Below are 16,864 nucleotides of genomic sequence, written 5' to 3' on the forward strand. Positions count from 1 at the left end.
CCTGCTTTTCCAAAACGCGTTTTCAACCAAAACGTGGAGTTTATGTGAACGGGCGTTTAGCTGCGGCAGCCCCTGGGGGGCCTCGCGGTGCAGCGGCTGGGGAGAAGGGGCGGGGCCAGCCGCATGTTCCTACTCCGGAGCGCTGATTGGCTCCGGTGCTCCGCGAGGCCCCGCCCCCTCCGCCGGCCGTGCTGCGGCCGCGTCTCCTCCCGCGCCCCGCTGCGATTGGCTGGCTCGCGGGCGGTGGGCGGGGCCGCGCGCTCCGATTCGTCCCCGCGCGGCGCGGGGCGGGGCGGCGCTTTCCCGGGAACGGCTCGCGCGGGGCTCGCGGCGCCCCCGGGCCCGGCTCCGCCATGAGGCCGCTGCGGGCGGCAGCCGCCGGCACCCGGCGCGGCGGGACGGGCGCGGCGCCCCAAGGAGGTGCCCGGCGGCGGGGGGGGGCACACAGGGGCGGCCGCGGGGCGAGGCCACCGGGCCGCTGCCGGTGCCCTCGTGAGAGCCGGCGCGCGGCCCCGCGGCCCGGCCCGGCCCCGCCGCCCTGACGCCGCGCCGCTCCCCTGCAGCGGCCCCGGCTCCAGCTCCCGCTCCGCCGCCCTCCCCGCACCTCTTCAGCGACCCGGCCGAGGTCGAGGCCCTGCGCGGGAACCTTCTGGCTTGGTACGACGGATGCAAGCGGGACCTGCCCTGGAGGACGCTGGTAAGGACAGGCCCCGGGGCAGGGGTGGCGGGCAGACAGCCCCTCGCCGCGAGGGAGCGTCGCTGAGGTGACCGCGGTGTCCGCCCCGTGCGGAGCGTCCCCGGCCGCGTGGAAGCGGGAGCGCTGGCGGGGCCGGGGAGCTGCAGCTTCGTGGTGGGTGGCCAGTGGGTCGGAAGAGCAAAGCCAGGGTGCTTTTCTCGGGTAACATCGGCCTTGTCGTCGCTTGAAGCCGTTTTGGTGCTCTCTCCCTGGCGCCCTGCAGCAGCGAGCGCTGCGTGGGAAGGCTTTTCCACCTCTTTGCTATAAGCCTGCCAAGCGTTTTCGTTAGAGCCCGTCCTGGGCTCAGCCTGGCTGTGAGTGGCTGGGCCGTGACTGAGGCGCTGGAGGAGGGCAGCAGCTTGACAGGAACACGTCTGAACGCTGCTGGGAGCTGCAGGGCACTTGCCAGAGACGGCAGCCCAGGCAGAGGGGCTCGGCTCTGGGACAGCTGCTGCGGAGGCATCTCTGAACCTCTAGCAATGAGCTTTTGGCTGGGGGATGTTTCATGAGGGAGAGGTGCTCTGGCTGTCACTTGATTAACCTGAACTCAGAGCTTCTGAGCACGGGGGGAAGTGGTTTTTGTGCAACTTGATTTGATGTGCAGGTCCCCTCTGCAGAGGGATCCTGTGCCAGCTCGTGTCTCACACTGCACCTCCTTCCCCTTGCAGGCAGCCACCGAGCCGGATGCTGACAGACGGGGGTACGCAGGTGAGGAGCAGGGACTGTGGGGGAGGCCCTGCTGCGTGTGCCTCCTGGCATGGTTGTGCAATATGGTCTCAGGAGGAAACAAAGCTTCATCTGCCTGGGCCAAGGTGCCTGGAGCGGCCACAGGAGCCACTGTCCCTCCTTGTGAGGCGCTGGGGGGTGGGAGAGCCCACTTGAGGCCTGAGGAAGCTCCTGTGAGGAAGGTGAAGAGTGGGAAGGAGTCCCACAGGTTGGACACTGGTGTAGTGCTTGTAGCCAGTGCTAACGTGGCCACAGCACGAGGTGTGGGTGGTGTTGGTGTCCCCTGCCCTACTCCCTCTGCTCTGATCCCTGCCCTGTTCCCTGCAGTGTGGGTGTCAGAGATCATGCTCCAGCAGACACAGGTGGCTACAGTGATCGACTACTACAACCGCTGGATGCAGGTGATTGCTCCTCACTGAGTCTGTGCTCACAGGCCTTTGGAGACCTTGTCTCCTGCCTGAGGCACATCCCCAGCTGCAGAGCACAGCTCTGCTTCTCCCTAACTTGTCCCTTTCCCTCGGTACCGCAGAAGTGGCCGACACTGCAGGCTCTGGCACAGGCATCTCTGGAGGTGAGTGTTGCTGGGGCTGGATGCTCTCCCTGCCCTCGTGGCTCTTCATCCAATGCTGTGATATGTCTCTTGGAGCAGGAGGTGAATGAGCTGTGGGCTGGACTTGGCTACTACTCGAGAGGGAAGCGTCTGCAGGAGGCAGCAAAGAAGGTGCTGGGGTGTGGGAGACATTTCCAAAGCCTTCTGTGGCCCGTGGGTTGGTCCTGGCTCGTGTCAGCCCTGCCTCGCTGAGCATGTGTGTCACAGGCCGAGGCTTCAGAGCCTGGGATCCCATCTTCCTGTGGGTAAAACGGGTCACATGCATGTAGCCTGGCTGCTCCCCTGAGCCCAACCCCTTCTGTGCCAGGTGGTGTCCGAGCTGGCTGGCCACATGCCCAGGAGGGCTGAGGACCTGCAGAAGCTGCTGCCGGGAGTGGGCCGGTACACAGCGGGAGCCATTGCCTCCATTGCCTATGGGCAGGTGAGAGCTGGGCAGCACTGGGCACATCTGCCCTCTCTGCCCCCCAGCCCTGCTCCTGCTGCTGGGCCTCACGAGCTGGGGGCTCCCGGGGCTGTGTGTGGCTCTGGCTGTTCCCTGCTCTGTGTGGTGCATCTCACCCACCGCCCAGCCTGGCCTGCGGGTCGGCCTCCCGTGTGTCCCCCCTCCATCCTGATCACCCCAGCTCCTGCCCTGGAGCACAGGCCACCTCCCCTCGTGTGCAAACTGCATCTGCTGGTGCTGTGACACAGGCTACTGGTGTGGTGGATGGGAACGTGGTGCGGGTGCTGTGCCGCCTGCGCTGCATCGGCGCCGACGCCGGCAGCCCGACCGTCACCGACCGGCTCTGGTAAGGGCAACCAGAGCCTCCTCCTGCCCTGCTCGTGCCTGTGCTCAGCCTTGGTGGCAGATCAGCCAGGAGCCATGGGGAGCTGAGCCTGCAAAGGGAGGGAGATGGGAAGTGTGGGAGCTCTTGGGAAGCTGGTGCTGCTGGGAGTGGTGGAGCCACGTGGGCTCTGCCTACCCGGGAGCATCCCCCTGGCAGATGGGAGGCAAAGGTCGTGGGGCTGTGCCCACAGAGCCTCACACCACTCACTGCTGCTTCTCCCAGGGACATGGCCAATGCCCTGGTAGACAGGAGCCGCCCAGGGGATTTTAACCAAGCCCTGATGGAGCTGGGGGCAACTGTGTGTGTGCCCAAGGCCCCGCTCTGTGGGGAGTGCCCCGTGAAGCAGCACTGCCGAGCATGGCAGAGGGTGAGTATCACCCCAAAATCTGGTCTTGGAGGGACAAGGTGGGCTGGTGCAGCACAGAATCATGCAACAGTGGGGGCTGGAAGGGACCTCTAGAGCTCATCCAGCCCAACCTCCCCTGCTAAAGCAGGTTCCCCTCCATCAGGGGGCACAGGAACGTGTCCAGGTGGGTTTGGAAACCTCCAGAAGGCTCCGCACCCTCCCTGGGTAGAAGTTTTCCCTTGAGAACGAATCTGCCCTCATTCCTGTCCCTCCTTGCAGGTGGAGAAGGAATTGGCCTTTGCCTCTCAGAAGCTGTTTGGGAAACCCACCTCAGTGCCTGATGTTGAGGACTGTGGTAAGCACAGCAGGAGATCCCTCTTGTTGCTGCGGGTCTGGGCCCTGCAGTAACTGTTCCATTGGCGTTTACAGGTGTTGGAGGCTGTCCCCTGTGCCCCCCAGCCACGGAGCCGTGGGACAGCAGCCTGGGGGTCACCAACTTCCCCCGGAAAGCAGCGAAGAAGCAGCCACGGGCAGCACGGACAGCCACGTGTGTGCTGGAACGGAGGGGCTGCGGGGGCCCCAAGTACCTCATCGTGCAGAGACCCAGCTCAGGTAATGGGGCTGCGTGGGAGGGGGGCACAAGGGACAGAGCAAGCTGTGTGGGGAAGAGTGTCCCTTGGGGGCTGTAGTGACTCTCTGTTGCCATCGTGCCCCTCCCCAGGTCTCCTGGCTGGTCTCTGGGAGTTCCCAAGTCTCCCGCTGGCTGAGGGTCTGCAGGAGGAGAAGCAGAGGGAGATGCTGGCAGAGCAGCTCCAGGCCTGGACAGGGAGCCCCGTGGCAGCCAGAGGCCTGCAGCTTGTTGGAGAGGTGAGCCTGGAGCTGGAGGTATGCCATATGCTTTCCCCCTGTGCTCAGCTATGGGGGGTGTAGCGTGGAGGGAAGAGGGTTCCCCTTCCCTGCTGTCACTCCTCAGAGCCCTGGCAGGCTCGGGGCGCTTGTGGGGCAGGTGAGTGGTACATTCTGTTCTGCTGAGCTTCCCTCTTCATGTGTCTTCCCATCCTCTCACAGGTCATCCACGTCTTCTCTCACATCCACCAGACGTATGTGGTCTACGCCTTGTCTCTGGATGAGGATGTGACCCTGGACCCTGCCTTGTCCCCATCCCGCTGGGTGACGGAGGAAGAGTTCCATGCCTCAGCTGTGTCCACGGCCATGAAGAAGGTACTGGGGGGCACCTGGGCCTTTTCCTCCTTCCTTCTGGGTTCCTGGGGGAGCCTGTGTGGGCTGTCCCAGCTCTAAGACACAGCTGCTCTTCAGCTCTGCGCTCTCTTGTGCCTCCTTCAGGTGCTGAAAGCACATGAGAAGCAGCGTGGGAAGGAGAGCAGCCCTGTCAAGGTGAGGATGGCTGGAGGGTCCATGAGGCCCCAGGAGCTGTTCCTTGTTGCTGTGGGCCAGCCTTGTCCTGTGGCTGGAGCCCCCCCAGGATTTGGGGTCAGGCCACAGAGCATCCTCAACCTGGGCAGGGCTATGTCTGGGGCTGGCAGTGGCCCTGGATGTCCCCAGTACCAGGGGCTGCAGAGGAGATGGCTGGAGGCCCGTGGGGTTTGCCTCAGCCCCACTGTGTGTTTCCCACAGGGCTCCAAGCGCAAGCGGGGGCCAAAATCACAGGGAGCAGGCAGCAGCTGCCCCGGGACACAGCTCTCCCTCCACTCCTTCCTGCGGGCACCCACTGCCTCCTGACAGCTCCCACGGCTGAGACAGCAGAGCCCTGTGCTGTGGCCAGGCCTGCCCGTGCCATGGGGAGGGCGCACACTGCTGCAGCCCCCAGCAGGCTCCCCCTCCCTGCAGAGCCTGCGTGGGATGTGTTTTTATGTGGCCACTCAGGTCCTGGATGTGCCCTGGAGCCAGGCTTACCCTTCCCCTTGCCTGGAGCCCTCCTGGCTTTATTCATCCTCATACAGCCACAGCTCTGGCCCTGCACGCCCAGGGCAGCAGGAGGGCTGCAACCACCCCAGCTCTGGCCCTGCAAGCCCAGGGCAGCAGGAGGGCTGCAACCACCCCAGCTCTGGCCCTGCAAGCCCAGGGCAGCAGGAGGGCTGCAGCCACCCCAGCTCTGGCCCTGCACGCCCAGGGCAGCAAGGGTTTCTCTGGCAGTTGAAGGGCTGTGGCCATCTCAGCCCTGCAGCCCTGGCCTCAGCTGCCTCTCTGCCCAGCCACTCCTGCTGGGGTGCTGCTCTACCCCTTCCTGGCCTCCAACAGCCCTTTTTATACTGAACTCGTTTTTATGGAACTTGAGCCACGGGTTTTCTAATAATAAATATCCTGAAGTGGGTGGAGGGGTTTAAAGTGACTTTCTGCCTCTGTTCCCCTGTGCAAAGCTGTGGGGAGTGGGCAGCTTGTGACCCCAACTAAGGCACTCGGAGCACCTCAGTGGGCAGGCATCAGCGCTGGGGGCCTGTGCAGCTGCTGCTCATGGGCTGTTTCTCCAGTGGGCCAAGAAACCCTCCCCTGGGCATTTTAAGAGGGTTTTGTCCCTCTTCCTCACTTTTCCATCAGCCTGTTCCTCATTGTGCTGGGGCTTTGCCCAGCTGTGCTGCACAGGAGCACCCTCACACAGGCACAAGCTGGAGGGATGATGGCAGGGACAGGGAGGGGGCCAGGCCTGGGAGCTGGGTGAGGGGGGGCAGAGGGCCTCCAGTTAAGGATTGCAGGACTGGGGCCAGCCTGCCTCGAGGGGCAGAAAGGGCCTTTTCATCCTTGCCTGGCACTTGGCACAGCTTAAATGGCAGGAGAAAAAAATCCAAAGCACTGCTTGCAAGTTAATTCTTTAATTGAGAGGCACAAGAGGCCACAGCTTACCCCCAGGCACGGGATGGCCCTGCCCTGGGGGGTGACTTGATGGCCATGTCTGTGGCTGTGGGGTTATCCACTGTCTTTCAGGCAGCCCCTCATTCCCCTGAGGAACATCCCTACCTGGGGCTATTGCTGTGCCAACACTCTTGGCCACGCTGCAGGCACAAGTCTCATTAAATTAAGATGAAATTAAGGCAAAAAGTTCTTCAGGTGAGGTTGACAAATCAATCAGTGGGAGCACAGGGAGGAGGAGAAATTGCTCTCTATGCTGGGGGATGCTCAGAGCCCTACTCACTCTCAACCATGAGCAACTTGCTCCTACCCAGATCTGTTGTCTGGAGTGTCCTGTAGCTCTCCCTTGGTCCCTGCCCTCCTGGGCTGTGCCACAGCTCCCTGCTGGCATCTCTCCAGTGGTGTGTTGCCCCAGGGTTGGAGGGGAGCTGAGGGAAGAGCATTGCATCACTGCCCCTACCGCTGCTGCTCCATATAGACCTGCACAGCTTTCCACAGCGCCCGTATGTTGCCCTCCCCGAAGCCCAACGCTCCCCGCCGCTCGATGAGCTCCAGGAAGAAGGTCTCCTCCGAGAAGATGGGCCGGGTGAAGATCTGCATCAAATACTCCGGGGAAGGGCTTGCTGTGGCATCACCAGCGCCCAGCTGACCCCTGTGCCCGGGCACCGTGGTGTCCAGCAGGACGCCGAGCTCTGCCAGCGTGTGGGGGTCCTGCCCGGCCCCCCGGATCTCCTCCGCTTTGCCCCCCTGGCTGTAGTAGGTGCTGGGGGGTGTGAGGAAGCGCGCTCCCCGCTGCCGCAGGGCTCGCGTCGTGCCGACGATGTCAGTGGTGCCGAGCCCCACGTGCTGGATGCCGCCCCCGCCGTGCTGCTCGAGGAAGGTGTCGACCTGGTTGGTGCCGTTCTCCGAGAGAGACTCGGCGAGGACGAGCTTGCAGCCGCGCGCCTGGGCGCTCTGCAGTGCCAGGAGCAGCATGCCCACTCCCCGCCCCCCCAGCACGTACCCCTCGGCCGGGCTGTCCTGCGGGCTCAGCAGGAAGCGCTGGAAGCCGAAGCAGCGCTGGTACCAGTCCAGGGCCGCCCGCGCGCTGCCCCGTGGGCACACATACGTGATGTGGTCGAAGTGGCTGATCTCGATCCCGTCCCCCTTGGCTGAGGGAGCTCCGTGGATGGGCTGGAAGCCGGGCAGGAAGGGTCCTCGGTAGTGGGATCGATCCAGAAGGGTATGGCTGATGTTACCCACGATGGAGCCGGCCACACCGTAGGTGACGGAGCCGTTGTCATCTCTCACCTCAGTGGGAGGCACCAGCAGGGAGCATCCCTGTCTCTGCAGCCGCTCGCAGAGCCCCGGCACGTCGTCCACCTCGAAGCAGACGTTGGAGGCTGTGCCCACGGCGGGCTGGGGGTCCACGTCGTAGAGGAAGTCGTGTGTGGCAGCGCGGGCGGGCCGCGGCGCCAGGCGCTCGTTGGCCAGGAAGACGGCGGCTCCCCGCTGCAGCAGCAGCTGCCGCACGCGCCGCGTCTCCCGCACCGCCACCGCCCGCAGCCCGAAGCTGCGCGCCAGGTCCTGCGCCCAGCCCTGCCCGTGCGGCACGTGCAGGGAGATGAAGCAGGGGCGGCTCAGCGAGGCTGCCATGGCCGGGCGGGCTGCGGGGAGGACGCAGGGGGTCAGAGCCATTCGCCCACCTCGCACAGAGCCCCAGGGCGCCTGCACAGGTGGATGCACACGGAGGATGTGTGCCCTGTGAGGCTGTTTGAAATAAGTGGGTCTCACGAGCCATGTGCCAGGGCACCCCAGCTGCAAGGAGCTGCCTGAGGAGGCCGAGTTGGCCCACCAGCCCTTTGCTATGAGGTGGCAGAGGAGGAATGGCTGTGGTCCCCTCTGGAGCCAGGTGTCTCTCCAGGCAAGGCAGCAGGGAATTCAGGTGAGGGAGGTGTGCTGCGTGTGTAAGAAAGTCTATGGGGACAATGGTTGGAGGGCGTGAATGTCCTGTACCAGGAACATGGAGATGGGACTGCTAAATATGGAGCAACACCCTGGTTACAGCTAAAAGGCTCCCGTGCTGTCCCACAAGTGGAGAGGAGCAGTGGGAGCATGGCAGGCTGCTGTGTCCTTCCCCTCCCCGGCAAGGACAGCGTGGGGCACTCCCTGCAGCAGGCTCAGGGCAGGGACCTTGCCCTAGGGGTGCAGAGGGTGAAATAAGAGGGACACCCAGGAACAGAGACCTCCTTCCCCATCCAAATACCGGCTGCCCAAAAACTCACTTGGCATCACCTCTCAAGACCATCCCCAAAAAGGGCCGTGTGCTGTGTGTCCCGGCCCAGGGCTCTGCCGGGCTGGCGACAGGGGAGGCTGTGCTACAACCAGGGCCCCCCCCAGCCCGGGGGAGCAGGGAGCCGGCCCTCGGGACCCCCAGCTGCTCCGCACCAGCACCGGGCAGGGGAGGCCCTGCTGGTGCCTCTCTCCGCTGAGCACATCGGACGAGCACGTGTGCGGGGCCGGTGCTCGCTCCCTCCCGCCGCCGCGGCTCCAGCCCCGCTCCCGCCGTCCCCGCGCCCATCCCCGCCCCGCCAGCCCCAGCCCCGCCACCCCCCGGCCCCGCGGGGCCCCTGCTCGCCCTTGGCCAGCGGCTCACCGGGGTCAAGGCTGCGGGCGAAGGGGATGCCGGGGCAGGGGCCGGCCCTGGAGAGGCGGTTCGATTCGCCCCTCCCCGGCGGGACCGGGAAAGCGGTTGGCGGTGCGGAGGGGGCTGCGGAGCGAAGTGCCGCCGCCGAGGGGCGGGCTCCGTGGCGGGGGCGATGTGTGGGCGCTGCCCTGGGGAGGGTCGGGGCCGGCAGACGGCACCGGGGAGCTGCCCCGGCGCCCTGAGAGCAGCGGGGCCCTGCGGCCAAGCTGTGTCGGAGCCGGAGGTGCCGGGCTGTGTTTGCAGAGCTAAGAGCTGCCCAGGCTGATAACCGCAGGCACGGGCTTGGGGATGAGCGAAGGGAGGCCGTGAACCGGCTGCCAGGCGATGGAGGGGCGGTCCCGTGGGGCCAGTGGCTCATGTCGGTGCTGGGTGGCTCCCTGCCGGCCCGAATCCCGTTGGGGCAGGGGGGTACGAGCTCCTGCCCAGTGCTGGGTGTTCACGGAGCCTGGAGTACCCGGTGGGGGCTTGGGGAGAGCAGCGTGGGATTGGGGGTGTGTGACAGCTTCGTGGAGGGTCAGGCATTGGACACAGGATGGGACTGACCCGTGGGGATTGTGTCTCTGTCCCTGTTGTGTCCGTGCCTGCTGCCCTTCCCTGCCTTATCATGTTTTTGTACCGAGCCCAGGTACAATAAACTGCTCAAATATTTGCAGAGATGTCCGTGTGCAGCCACAGCAGCGATCTCCTCTTGTTTGGCTGGGGGGGAGAATCCACCAGCACTGCGATTTCCCAAGGGAGCCCCGGCTCCGGAGGCCGCCACAGCCCCTGCTCTGCAGGGCTGGGCAGGAGGCGCGGGGCTGGATGCGGGAGGCTCGCTCTGAGGCCCAAGAGCAGCCGTGGCACCATGTGGCGGGAGGGCACGGCCCTTGGGATGGCACCCGGCGGGGCAGGCAGCTCTGGCGCCCAGGGGACAGGGGACAAACACACATCTTTTTGGCTGCAAGGTGGCGGAGGCTGGGCTGGCCGCTCCCCCAGGGCCTCACGCGTGTCATCCCACGGTCCCGCAGCACTTTGGTGCAAGCGGTGCCCTCGGCCATGCCCCTGGCCCTCCTGTGCTTGAGGGGTGGTTTCAAGCCGCCGTGCCCACCTGCTCGCCATGGCACTGCCTGGCACTGTCTGCACCAGCCCGGCACCAGGCTCCACGGGCCCCGAGGCCGTGTGGCACCCAGGGGCACAGTGGCTGCCTTGTTGCCATCCCCAGGCAGGCGGTGGCGGCCGGAGAGCAATCCCCGCAGCTCCAGCCGGCCTCTTCTCCTCCCTCCTGGGCGGGGGGAGTGGACAGAAGATAAAAGGGAGCCCAGGGCTGGCTGGGCATTGCCAAGAGCTGCTGGGGCTGGGAGCCAGGCCTGGCCAGAGGACGGCGGTGAGGAGGAGTGCGGTATTGAGGGCTCCTGGGTGAGAGGGCTGGGGATGGGGTGTGCATCCGTGGGGATAGGGGGTACATCTGTCCTGACCAGGAACTGCAGCCCTCCTTCCCTACCTCGCTGCAGCATTTTCCCCAGCCCCGTGTCCTCCTCCTGCCCGTCAAATGTGCTGAAACCTGGAGGGACGGGAGTGTCTTGGGGTGGGCAGAGTTAGGGAATGTGGGGCAAAGGGGTTTCAGGCAGATATTGGGGGTAGGGGGATTAAAGGCTCTGTGCACCCCTCAAGCACTTTGTAGGGCACTGAAAGCTCTCAAGGTGACTTGAAGGTGAAACCATCCCAGTCCCACTGACTCCGTGCCCATAGCCAGAATGAAGAGGGCTGCATCTCTGCCCACCCCTGAGGCGAAGACAGAATCCTGGCCACAGCTGGGGCTGGCTTTTGGGGCTGGGGAGGTGGAGAAGGCTCACAGACAGAGAGGGACCTTCCCTGCGGCCACGGGGAGAGACAGACACCTCAGTCCACCAGCTTCATCTTCCTTTCCTCAACCCCCCAGCGTGGGTGTCCTGCTCCCAGTGCTGTGCTGGGACCAGCATGATACTGCCCACCAATCTTTGTCTGCCCCAGAGGGCTGTGTGGGGAGGTGGTTTGAGGTCACAGTGAGGCTGGGAGGAGTCCTGGGATCGAGTCCTGGGGCAGAGGGATATCAGGAGGTTCCTGTGAGGGATTAATGCCCCGCTTCCCCTGTGCCAGACCCAGAGGTCCGGGATGGGGCTGCTGGTGCTGGCCCTGGCCACCTGGCTGGGGCTGGCCTCAGCCTCTGAGGAGGTGACCAACAGTAGCCGGATCTGCCAGGAGGCACCGGAGTGGAGCATCAACGGGTCGAGCCCCATGGCTGGGGCGGCGGGGCAGGTGACAGTGGTGGCCCTGCTGAAGGCCAGCTGACACTTCTGCCTGCAGCAGGCCCGCAGGTCAGCCCTGCTTCCCTCCCCCACACCCAGCCCTGCCATCCTGGGGCACGGCACGCGGGGGTCCCCCCACAGCCTGGCCCCCTCGCAGCAGCTCCTTCCCACAGCCTCGGGGGCCTGCGGGAGAAGCTGTCCCGGCAGGGCACGCTCCACGTCCGCTACATGATCATCAACGAGAAGGCCCCGCTGTCCCGCGCCATGCTGGGGGAGCTGCGGCGCCAGGCCCCGCCGGGCGTCCCTGTCCTCCAGCCGGAGCCGGAGGACCCCGATGTCTGGCAGGTCTTGGGTGGGGACAAGGACGACTTCCTCATCTACGACCGGTGAGTGGCCCCATCTCGGCCGAGGCTTTCCCAGGGGGGTTACGGGGTGTTTGATGAGCTCCCCTGTGGCCAGGAGACCCCAGACCCCCTGCCTTGAGCCAGGCCGTGGCGTGTCCCCGCAGGTGCGGCCGCCTGGCCTTCCACATCCAGCTGCCATACAGCTTCCTCCACTTCCCCTACGTGGAGTCGGCCATCCGCTTCACCCACGGCAAGGACTTCTGCGGGAACTGCTCCCTCTACCCCAACACCACCTGGGAGGTAAGCGGCGGGGATGGCGGCTGGAGCTCGGTCTCTCTTCTCTCCTCTGGCATTGCCTATCAGGATAAAACCAACCCTACCTGCACGTCGGGGACGAGTTCTTGGTTGGCAGCAACTCTCAGCTGTGGTTGAGAGGGAAGGTGATGAAAGGTCTGGAATAAGGGCAGTTAAATAGGTCAGACCTTTCCAGCTGAGAAGGAATGGACTAAATGGACTAAGTAGCCCAGGTCTGGAATAGTTAACTAAGGTAGCTGGCTGCTTTGCCATAAGAAAAGGGCGGGCAGTGGACCCAGAGATGGCAAAAAGTAAAGAAGGACATAGCTCTGGGCTCAGCAGGCTTCAGTCACTTCCTAAGAGAAAAATCCATCCAGAAATACTAAATACAAAGTCTCTTGCCTCAGGAATTCCCTGGAGCACAGACAGCTCGAGCCAAGTGATGAGGATACAGACACTTGTGCTCCATGTGCTCTAGCCTCTCCTGTCCTCCCCGTGCCCTGGGTCAGAGCTGGAGAGCCTTCGCTCTGACCCCTGCATCCTGTGTGACTGATGCTCGGCTGCTTTCATCCCAGCTCACAGCCATGCTGGCAGGCTCGCTGTGCCACTCTGTGTGTCCTCACACACTGCACCATCCCTGCTGTTGCTTTCCTCAGGCTAACAGTACCATGGAGGTCCCTGTAACCCCAAGTCCGCTTCCCAAACAAGAGGAGAAGGAGTCAGAGGCCCCCATCCACCGCCACAACCCCCTCCATCCTCACCACCACCACGAGATCAGCAGCGAGAGAGCTGCAGACGCGAGGGGGGACCCCAAACCTGCCACCCGTGTTCATCGCCACCACGGAGACCGTGGGCAGCCTCATCATGGGGGGAAGGAGCAGGAGGAGGGCAATGAGCATTAAGCCAGGCTGGGCAGCCTCGCAGAACCCAGTAGTGTGCAGAGTATGCCAGCTCGCTTCCCAGAGGCACAGGAGGACTCGCTTTGGGCTGCTGCTCACCCGCGGCATCGGTATTACACCTCTCTCCAGCATCCCCCATGTGGGCTGTACTCCTAGGCTGTGACCGGGGACCAAAATCTCCCTCAGACCCCTCGAGGTGCTGCCTTTTCAGCCCCAGGGCTCGGGTCTGAGCCTTTGTCTGCCGCTGCCTGCCTTTCCGTGCTCAATGACGCCTGCCGTGCAATCCGGGAGTCCCCGGTCGCTGCCGGCTGACACCGCACGGAGCAGCGGGGCAGGGGTGGAGGGGCCAGAGCCGGGACGGGAGCAGCACTGCCCGCATGCCCTGCCTGTCCCGGCACCCCGGGTGTCCTGGCACCCCGGGTGTCCTGGCCGGGAAGCGGGGGGGGGGCACAGCGTGTGCCCCGCAGGACGCAGTCGCAGGGGATGGGGACACTGGGAGCAGTGGGAGGTCCAAACCCTGTACCCCCCGTAGCTGTGACATCCCGGGGACCCTCCAGGCCTTGCAGACAGGGATGTGCAGTGGTGATGGGTGGCCGCAAGATGGTGGCCTTGTCCCTTTTGGAAGCCTGGGGGCTGTACCCGGGGCCCACAGACCTGGGAGAGCAGGGGGGAGGGTCCCGGGGTCTGTCCCGGGGGAGAAGCGAGATCGGAGGGTGATGCAGATATCTGGAGTATGAATAAAACCTCTGTGAAGTGAGTCCTGCTTGGCCTGGCCTTGCTGCTGGGGTGCCTGCCCCAGGGGTGGGGGGCTTGCTCAGTGCTGGGATGGCCACGGAGGCTTCTCTTGGCTTGGAGGCAGGGGGCGCTTGGGGCTGGATGTGGACCCCTTGAAGCAGCAGCTGGTGTAGATACCTGGAGGTAAAAGACCGCAAAGACCTCATCTCTTCGTACCTTCTGGTTACCTCCTGCCAGGATGTGAAGCCAGGGCTCAGCCCCTCGTCCAGGACAGGACATTAACCCCACACTGCCAGCAAGAAGTTTGTCTCAGCACCTGGATCTCTGGCTCGTAGGTGTGATGTTGAGGCTCCTGCCCTGGGCTGCTGTCATGGGGATGAAGTTGTCACCTTGGATATCTTGCCCTCAGTGCCCAGCCTGGCCTCCGTTGCACACACAGCGTGGGGCTGCATCCCTAGCTGCCCCATGCCTGCCTCAGCCCCCTAGCCCTTCACTCCAGCTCCATCAATCACCTCACACAGTCCCAGCTCAATGCCTCTCCTCTCTGGGCCCCGTAGCCTGAGTAGGGAGCAGGAGACGTTTGTTCTGCTCAGCATTATCTGGCACCATGCTGTGGTGTGTGTCCTGCTGTGGTGCGTGTCCTGCTGACGACGCTCTGAGCTGAATTTCTGCCCCACACCCTCAGAGGCTGCACCTCTCTGCCTTCTCTCTGCAGGGGGATGGTCTGGACAGTTACTGAGACAAGAGCCAGGGTGAAGAGGAGCTCTTCCTCGTGGGGATGAGGGCAACAGGGTCAAGTGGGTCTTTCTCACCAGCCCGGGGAAGCCAGCCAGGCTCTCTGACGCCGGTCACTGGCTGAGACCTTGCTCCCCCTCTTCCATCTCTCTTGCTCCCTCCCTCCTCCTCCCCCCTTCCTCCTCTACCTGCTCCCAGCAGCCTGCAAGGGCACCTCTGTCTGCTGCTCCTGCCATCAATATTGAGGTTATCTTTTTCTTCTGGCAGCTGCTGTAATTGAAACAAAGCAGGCCGGGCCTCACGGGCTCCGCTCCTCTCGCTCATTTTGCCAGTGCTGCTGAGGCAACTAATTCATCTTAGCGCTGTGTGGTTGGCCTCCTTTCCACCAGACCCAGGCAGAGCCCTCTCCCCACCACAGCTGGTGGGAGCAGTTGTGCTGCTGGGTGCTGCTCCGACCCAGCCTCTGGCCCCACTGCAGGAGATGCCAGGGGAGCTGGTTAGAGGGGAGAGCTGCAGACTGGAAGGATGCTGATGACTTTTATCTCTTTCTTTTGCCTTCTGATGCTTCCTCAGCCCTTTGGTTAAGTGCCACAGGCCTGTGCAGCTCCTGAAAGTGTCCTGGGTGAGGAGGTGGCTCGTGATGAGTGGGGTGTGCCTAGAGGTGCATTCCCCTCCTGACTGGCAGACCTGCAATTAGCAGTGGCAGGTGGAGGGATCACATCTGGTGGTGGGTGGGTTGTCCGGTGTCACTGTGCTGCACTGCTATCATTTGGTTACCTCACAGGAGACAAACTTCCAGCCCTGAAAGCTTGTTTAGTGTCTTGCTTTGGGTAGAGAAATTGAGGCATGAGAAAGAGCTGTGCCACTGTTTGGGTGAAGTGCTACACATCTGAGCGATGGCAAGAGTATAGGGTGAAGTTGCTGCTCTACATATTGTTGTCCAAAGGTCTGAAGGATTTGGGAGGTGCTGTACTTGTGGCCCCCATGGCATCGTTCCCCCTGAAAGGTGCCAGAGAGCTGGAGCTCTGCAAAACCTATGTCGGTGTCTGCACTCCTGTGATGCTGAGGAGCTTTGCTCAAAGACAAGTGGAAGAGAGGTGTTTTGGGGGAATTAATGGTCTCTTCACATCACTGATGTCTCTGGGAGTGATGCTGTTAGTAGGAGTCAAAGAGCCCCAAGGAGTGCTTGGCTGCCAGGGGGGCTGGCTCAGCAGAGGATGGCCCAGGGCAAGAAGCTGGGGCTGACTTCAGGCCCTGGCAGTGCTGTGCCGTGGTACCCTGGTACCATGGCTGTGCCACCAGCCTGGAGGAGGACAGATCCCAGCCCCACATCACATGCAGCCTTGGCCCAGTGTGCTCCTCTTGCCAAGATCCTCACAGGGGAGGGGGAACAGCCAGTCCTAGTGTCAACAGAGGCCTCTTGTGCAGCGATGCTGTGTCAAGAAGAGGAATGGGTCCCTCCTCCTCTGCCCATTCATCTTGCAGCCGGGGCTGGCGTGCTGCCAAGCCAGGCTGCTTTGGAAACATTTCATTGAGGAGGCAGCTGAGCCTAGGAAAACAGAATGAAAATATACAGAGGGATCACTGTTGTTAGGCAAAATAACTGTGGGAGGCTGCATTTCTGTCCCCTCAAAGCCCAGCCCAGCTGGGCCCCTCTTGCTTCCATGAGGTCAGGGTGAAGGCTGCTGCCTTCTGTCGTGGGCTGGGAGCTGGACAACGAGGGCTGGAGAGAGTGTCTTTGGCCAACTTGCTGACGTCCCTGGTGAGTAGGTCTCCAGGTTCATCCCAGCGTGGCGTCACCCGAGGAGATGGGACAGAGCAGAGAAACAGCCGGGGGAAGGAGCCAGCCCCAGCGCCTCGTGGCCCCTGCACGGCCGCTGGTGGAGGCTGTTGGAGACGGGCTGAGGAAGCCCATCCCATCTTGGCCTCGTTCATTCCCATCTGGCTGCCCGGCACCAGTCACAGGGCCTGGCTGGGCATGAGGCCACTGGTGGGACAGAGCCCAGGACCTGGGTTTTCAAATGCCTTGGCTTGACCCACCTTTCATCTGCTGGCAGAGGGAGAGCAGAGCAATCCCAAAGCAGCCCCCAGGGACAGAGTGGGGAGGCACCTCTCTGACTTTTAAGCAAAGGTGCATTCAGTAGGTTTGCCTGTCCCATTGTTTCCTCCAAAAGCTCCCTCCAAAGGCCTCCAACTCTCTCCACAGCCATTTGCTGTCCTACGAGAGACCCATCCCAGCTCTTTCCCTCCCATCTGCTGGGTCCAGAGTGTTTTGGGGAGGCAGAGCCGGAGGCACAGCACCATGGGATAATCAAGGCTCTCTCAGTCCTGCACAGATCTTCCCAGTGCCACTGTGATGCAGCTTTGCGAGGCTTTGCCTCTTCTCTTTGTCCACCCAGCATGGTTTGGCCATTGCAGTGCAAAAGCCAAGCAGCCGTTTCTCTGTGCTGCTGGTTTCTAGCCCTGATCTTTGCTCACTACCGATGGACAATGGCAGGGAGGGAATAGTTTTCTCCTGTTATTTATAGTTTTGACTGAGGGGTTGAAGTGATCTCCATGTGAGCAGACAAAGCCCACCCAACACGCCAAGGAGAGACATCCTGCCAGCCTGACATACGTGGATTTCTGTCACAGAACCCAAGGCTGAGGCTGGATCCCATCCTGGTCCTTGCATTTGTAGGAGCTTTCCTAAAACTGCTACTCCTGTTTTTTGCTGAGAAGCTACTCCTTTTGAGCTGCCATGTGAGAGGACATTTGCCACGTCTCTCTCCATCTGTCTCTTTTCAGACTGAGCTGG

General features: G+C 63.0%; 3 protein-coding genes across 3 annotated transcripts; 2 read left to right on the top strand and 1 right to left on the bottom strand.

Moving 5' to 3' along the window:
• Nucleotides 1-353: 353 nt before the first annotated feature.
• Nucleotides 354-5,542, top strand: MUTYH (mutY DNA glycosylase). The gene is made up of 15 exons (XM_062004366.1): nt 354-420; nt 564-697; nt 1,405-1,444; nt 1,790-1,863; nt 1,992-2,033; nt 2,112-2,183; nt 2,380-2,493; nt 2,763-2,860; nt 3,122-3,266; nt 3,525-3,600; nt 3,675-3,857; nt 3,967-4,112; nt 4,314-4,466; nt 4,590-4,640; nt 4,881-5,542. Exons 1-15 carry the CDS (start codon nt 354-356, stop codon nt 4,983-4,985), a joined length of 1,500 nt encoding a protein of 499 aa, XP_061860350.1. The 3' UTR covers nt 4,986-5,542.
• Nucleotides 5,543-6,061: 519 nt separating this feature from the next.
• HPDL (4-hydroxyphenylpyruvate dioxygenase like) lies at nt 6,062-7,760 on the bottom strand. Its single transcript, XM_062003830.1, has one exon. The coding sequence runs from the start codon at nt 7,743-7,745 to the stop codon at nt 6,567-6,569; it is 1,179 nt and encodes a 392-aa protein (XP_061859814.1). The 5' UTR covers nt 7,746-7,760; the 3' UTR covers nt 6,062-6,566.
• Nucleotides 7,761-10,926: 3,166 nt separating this feature from the next.
• Nucleotides 10,927-12,600, top strand: LOC133626292 (selenoprotein Pb-like). The gene is made up of 4 exons (XM_062004213.1): nt 10,927-11,129; nt 11,234-11,446; nt 11,569-11,704; nt 12,355-12,600. The coding sequence occupies exons 1-4, from the start codon at nt 10,927-10,929 to the stop codon at nt 12,598-12,600; spliced, it is 798 nt and encodes a 265-aa protein (XP_061860197.1).
• Nucleotides 12,601-16,864: the final 4,264 nt, after the last annotated feature.

The sequence above is a fragment of the Colius striatus genome, chromosome 10, assembly GCF_028858725.1.
Source record: "Colius striatus isolate bColStr4 chromosome 10, bColStr4.1.hap1, whole genome shotgun sequence".
Lineage (NCBI taxonomy): Eukaryota > Metazoa > Chordata > Aves > Coliiformes > Coliidae > Colius > Colius striatus.

Bases quoted from the DNA above. Each gene is read 5' to 3' on its own strand.
- MUTYH (XM_062004366.1), top strand. From the start codon at position 354: ATGAGGCCGCTGCGGGCGGCAGCCGCCGGCACCCGGCGCGGCGGGACG. The intron at 2,034-2,111 runs GTGAGTGTTGCT...CTCTTGGAGCAG, and splicing joins TGGCACAGGCATCTCTGGAG to GAGGTGAATGAGCTGTGGGC. The intron at 3,267-3,524 runs GTGAGTATCACC...CCCTCCTTGCAG, and splicing joins ACTGCCGAGCATGGCAGAGG to GTGGAGAAGGAATTGGCCTT.
- HPDL (XM_062003830.1), bottom strand. From the start codon at position 7,745: ATGGCAGCCTCGCTGAGCCGCCCCTGCTTCATCTCCCTGCACGTGCCG.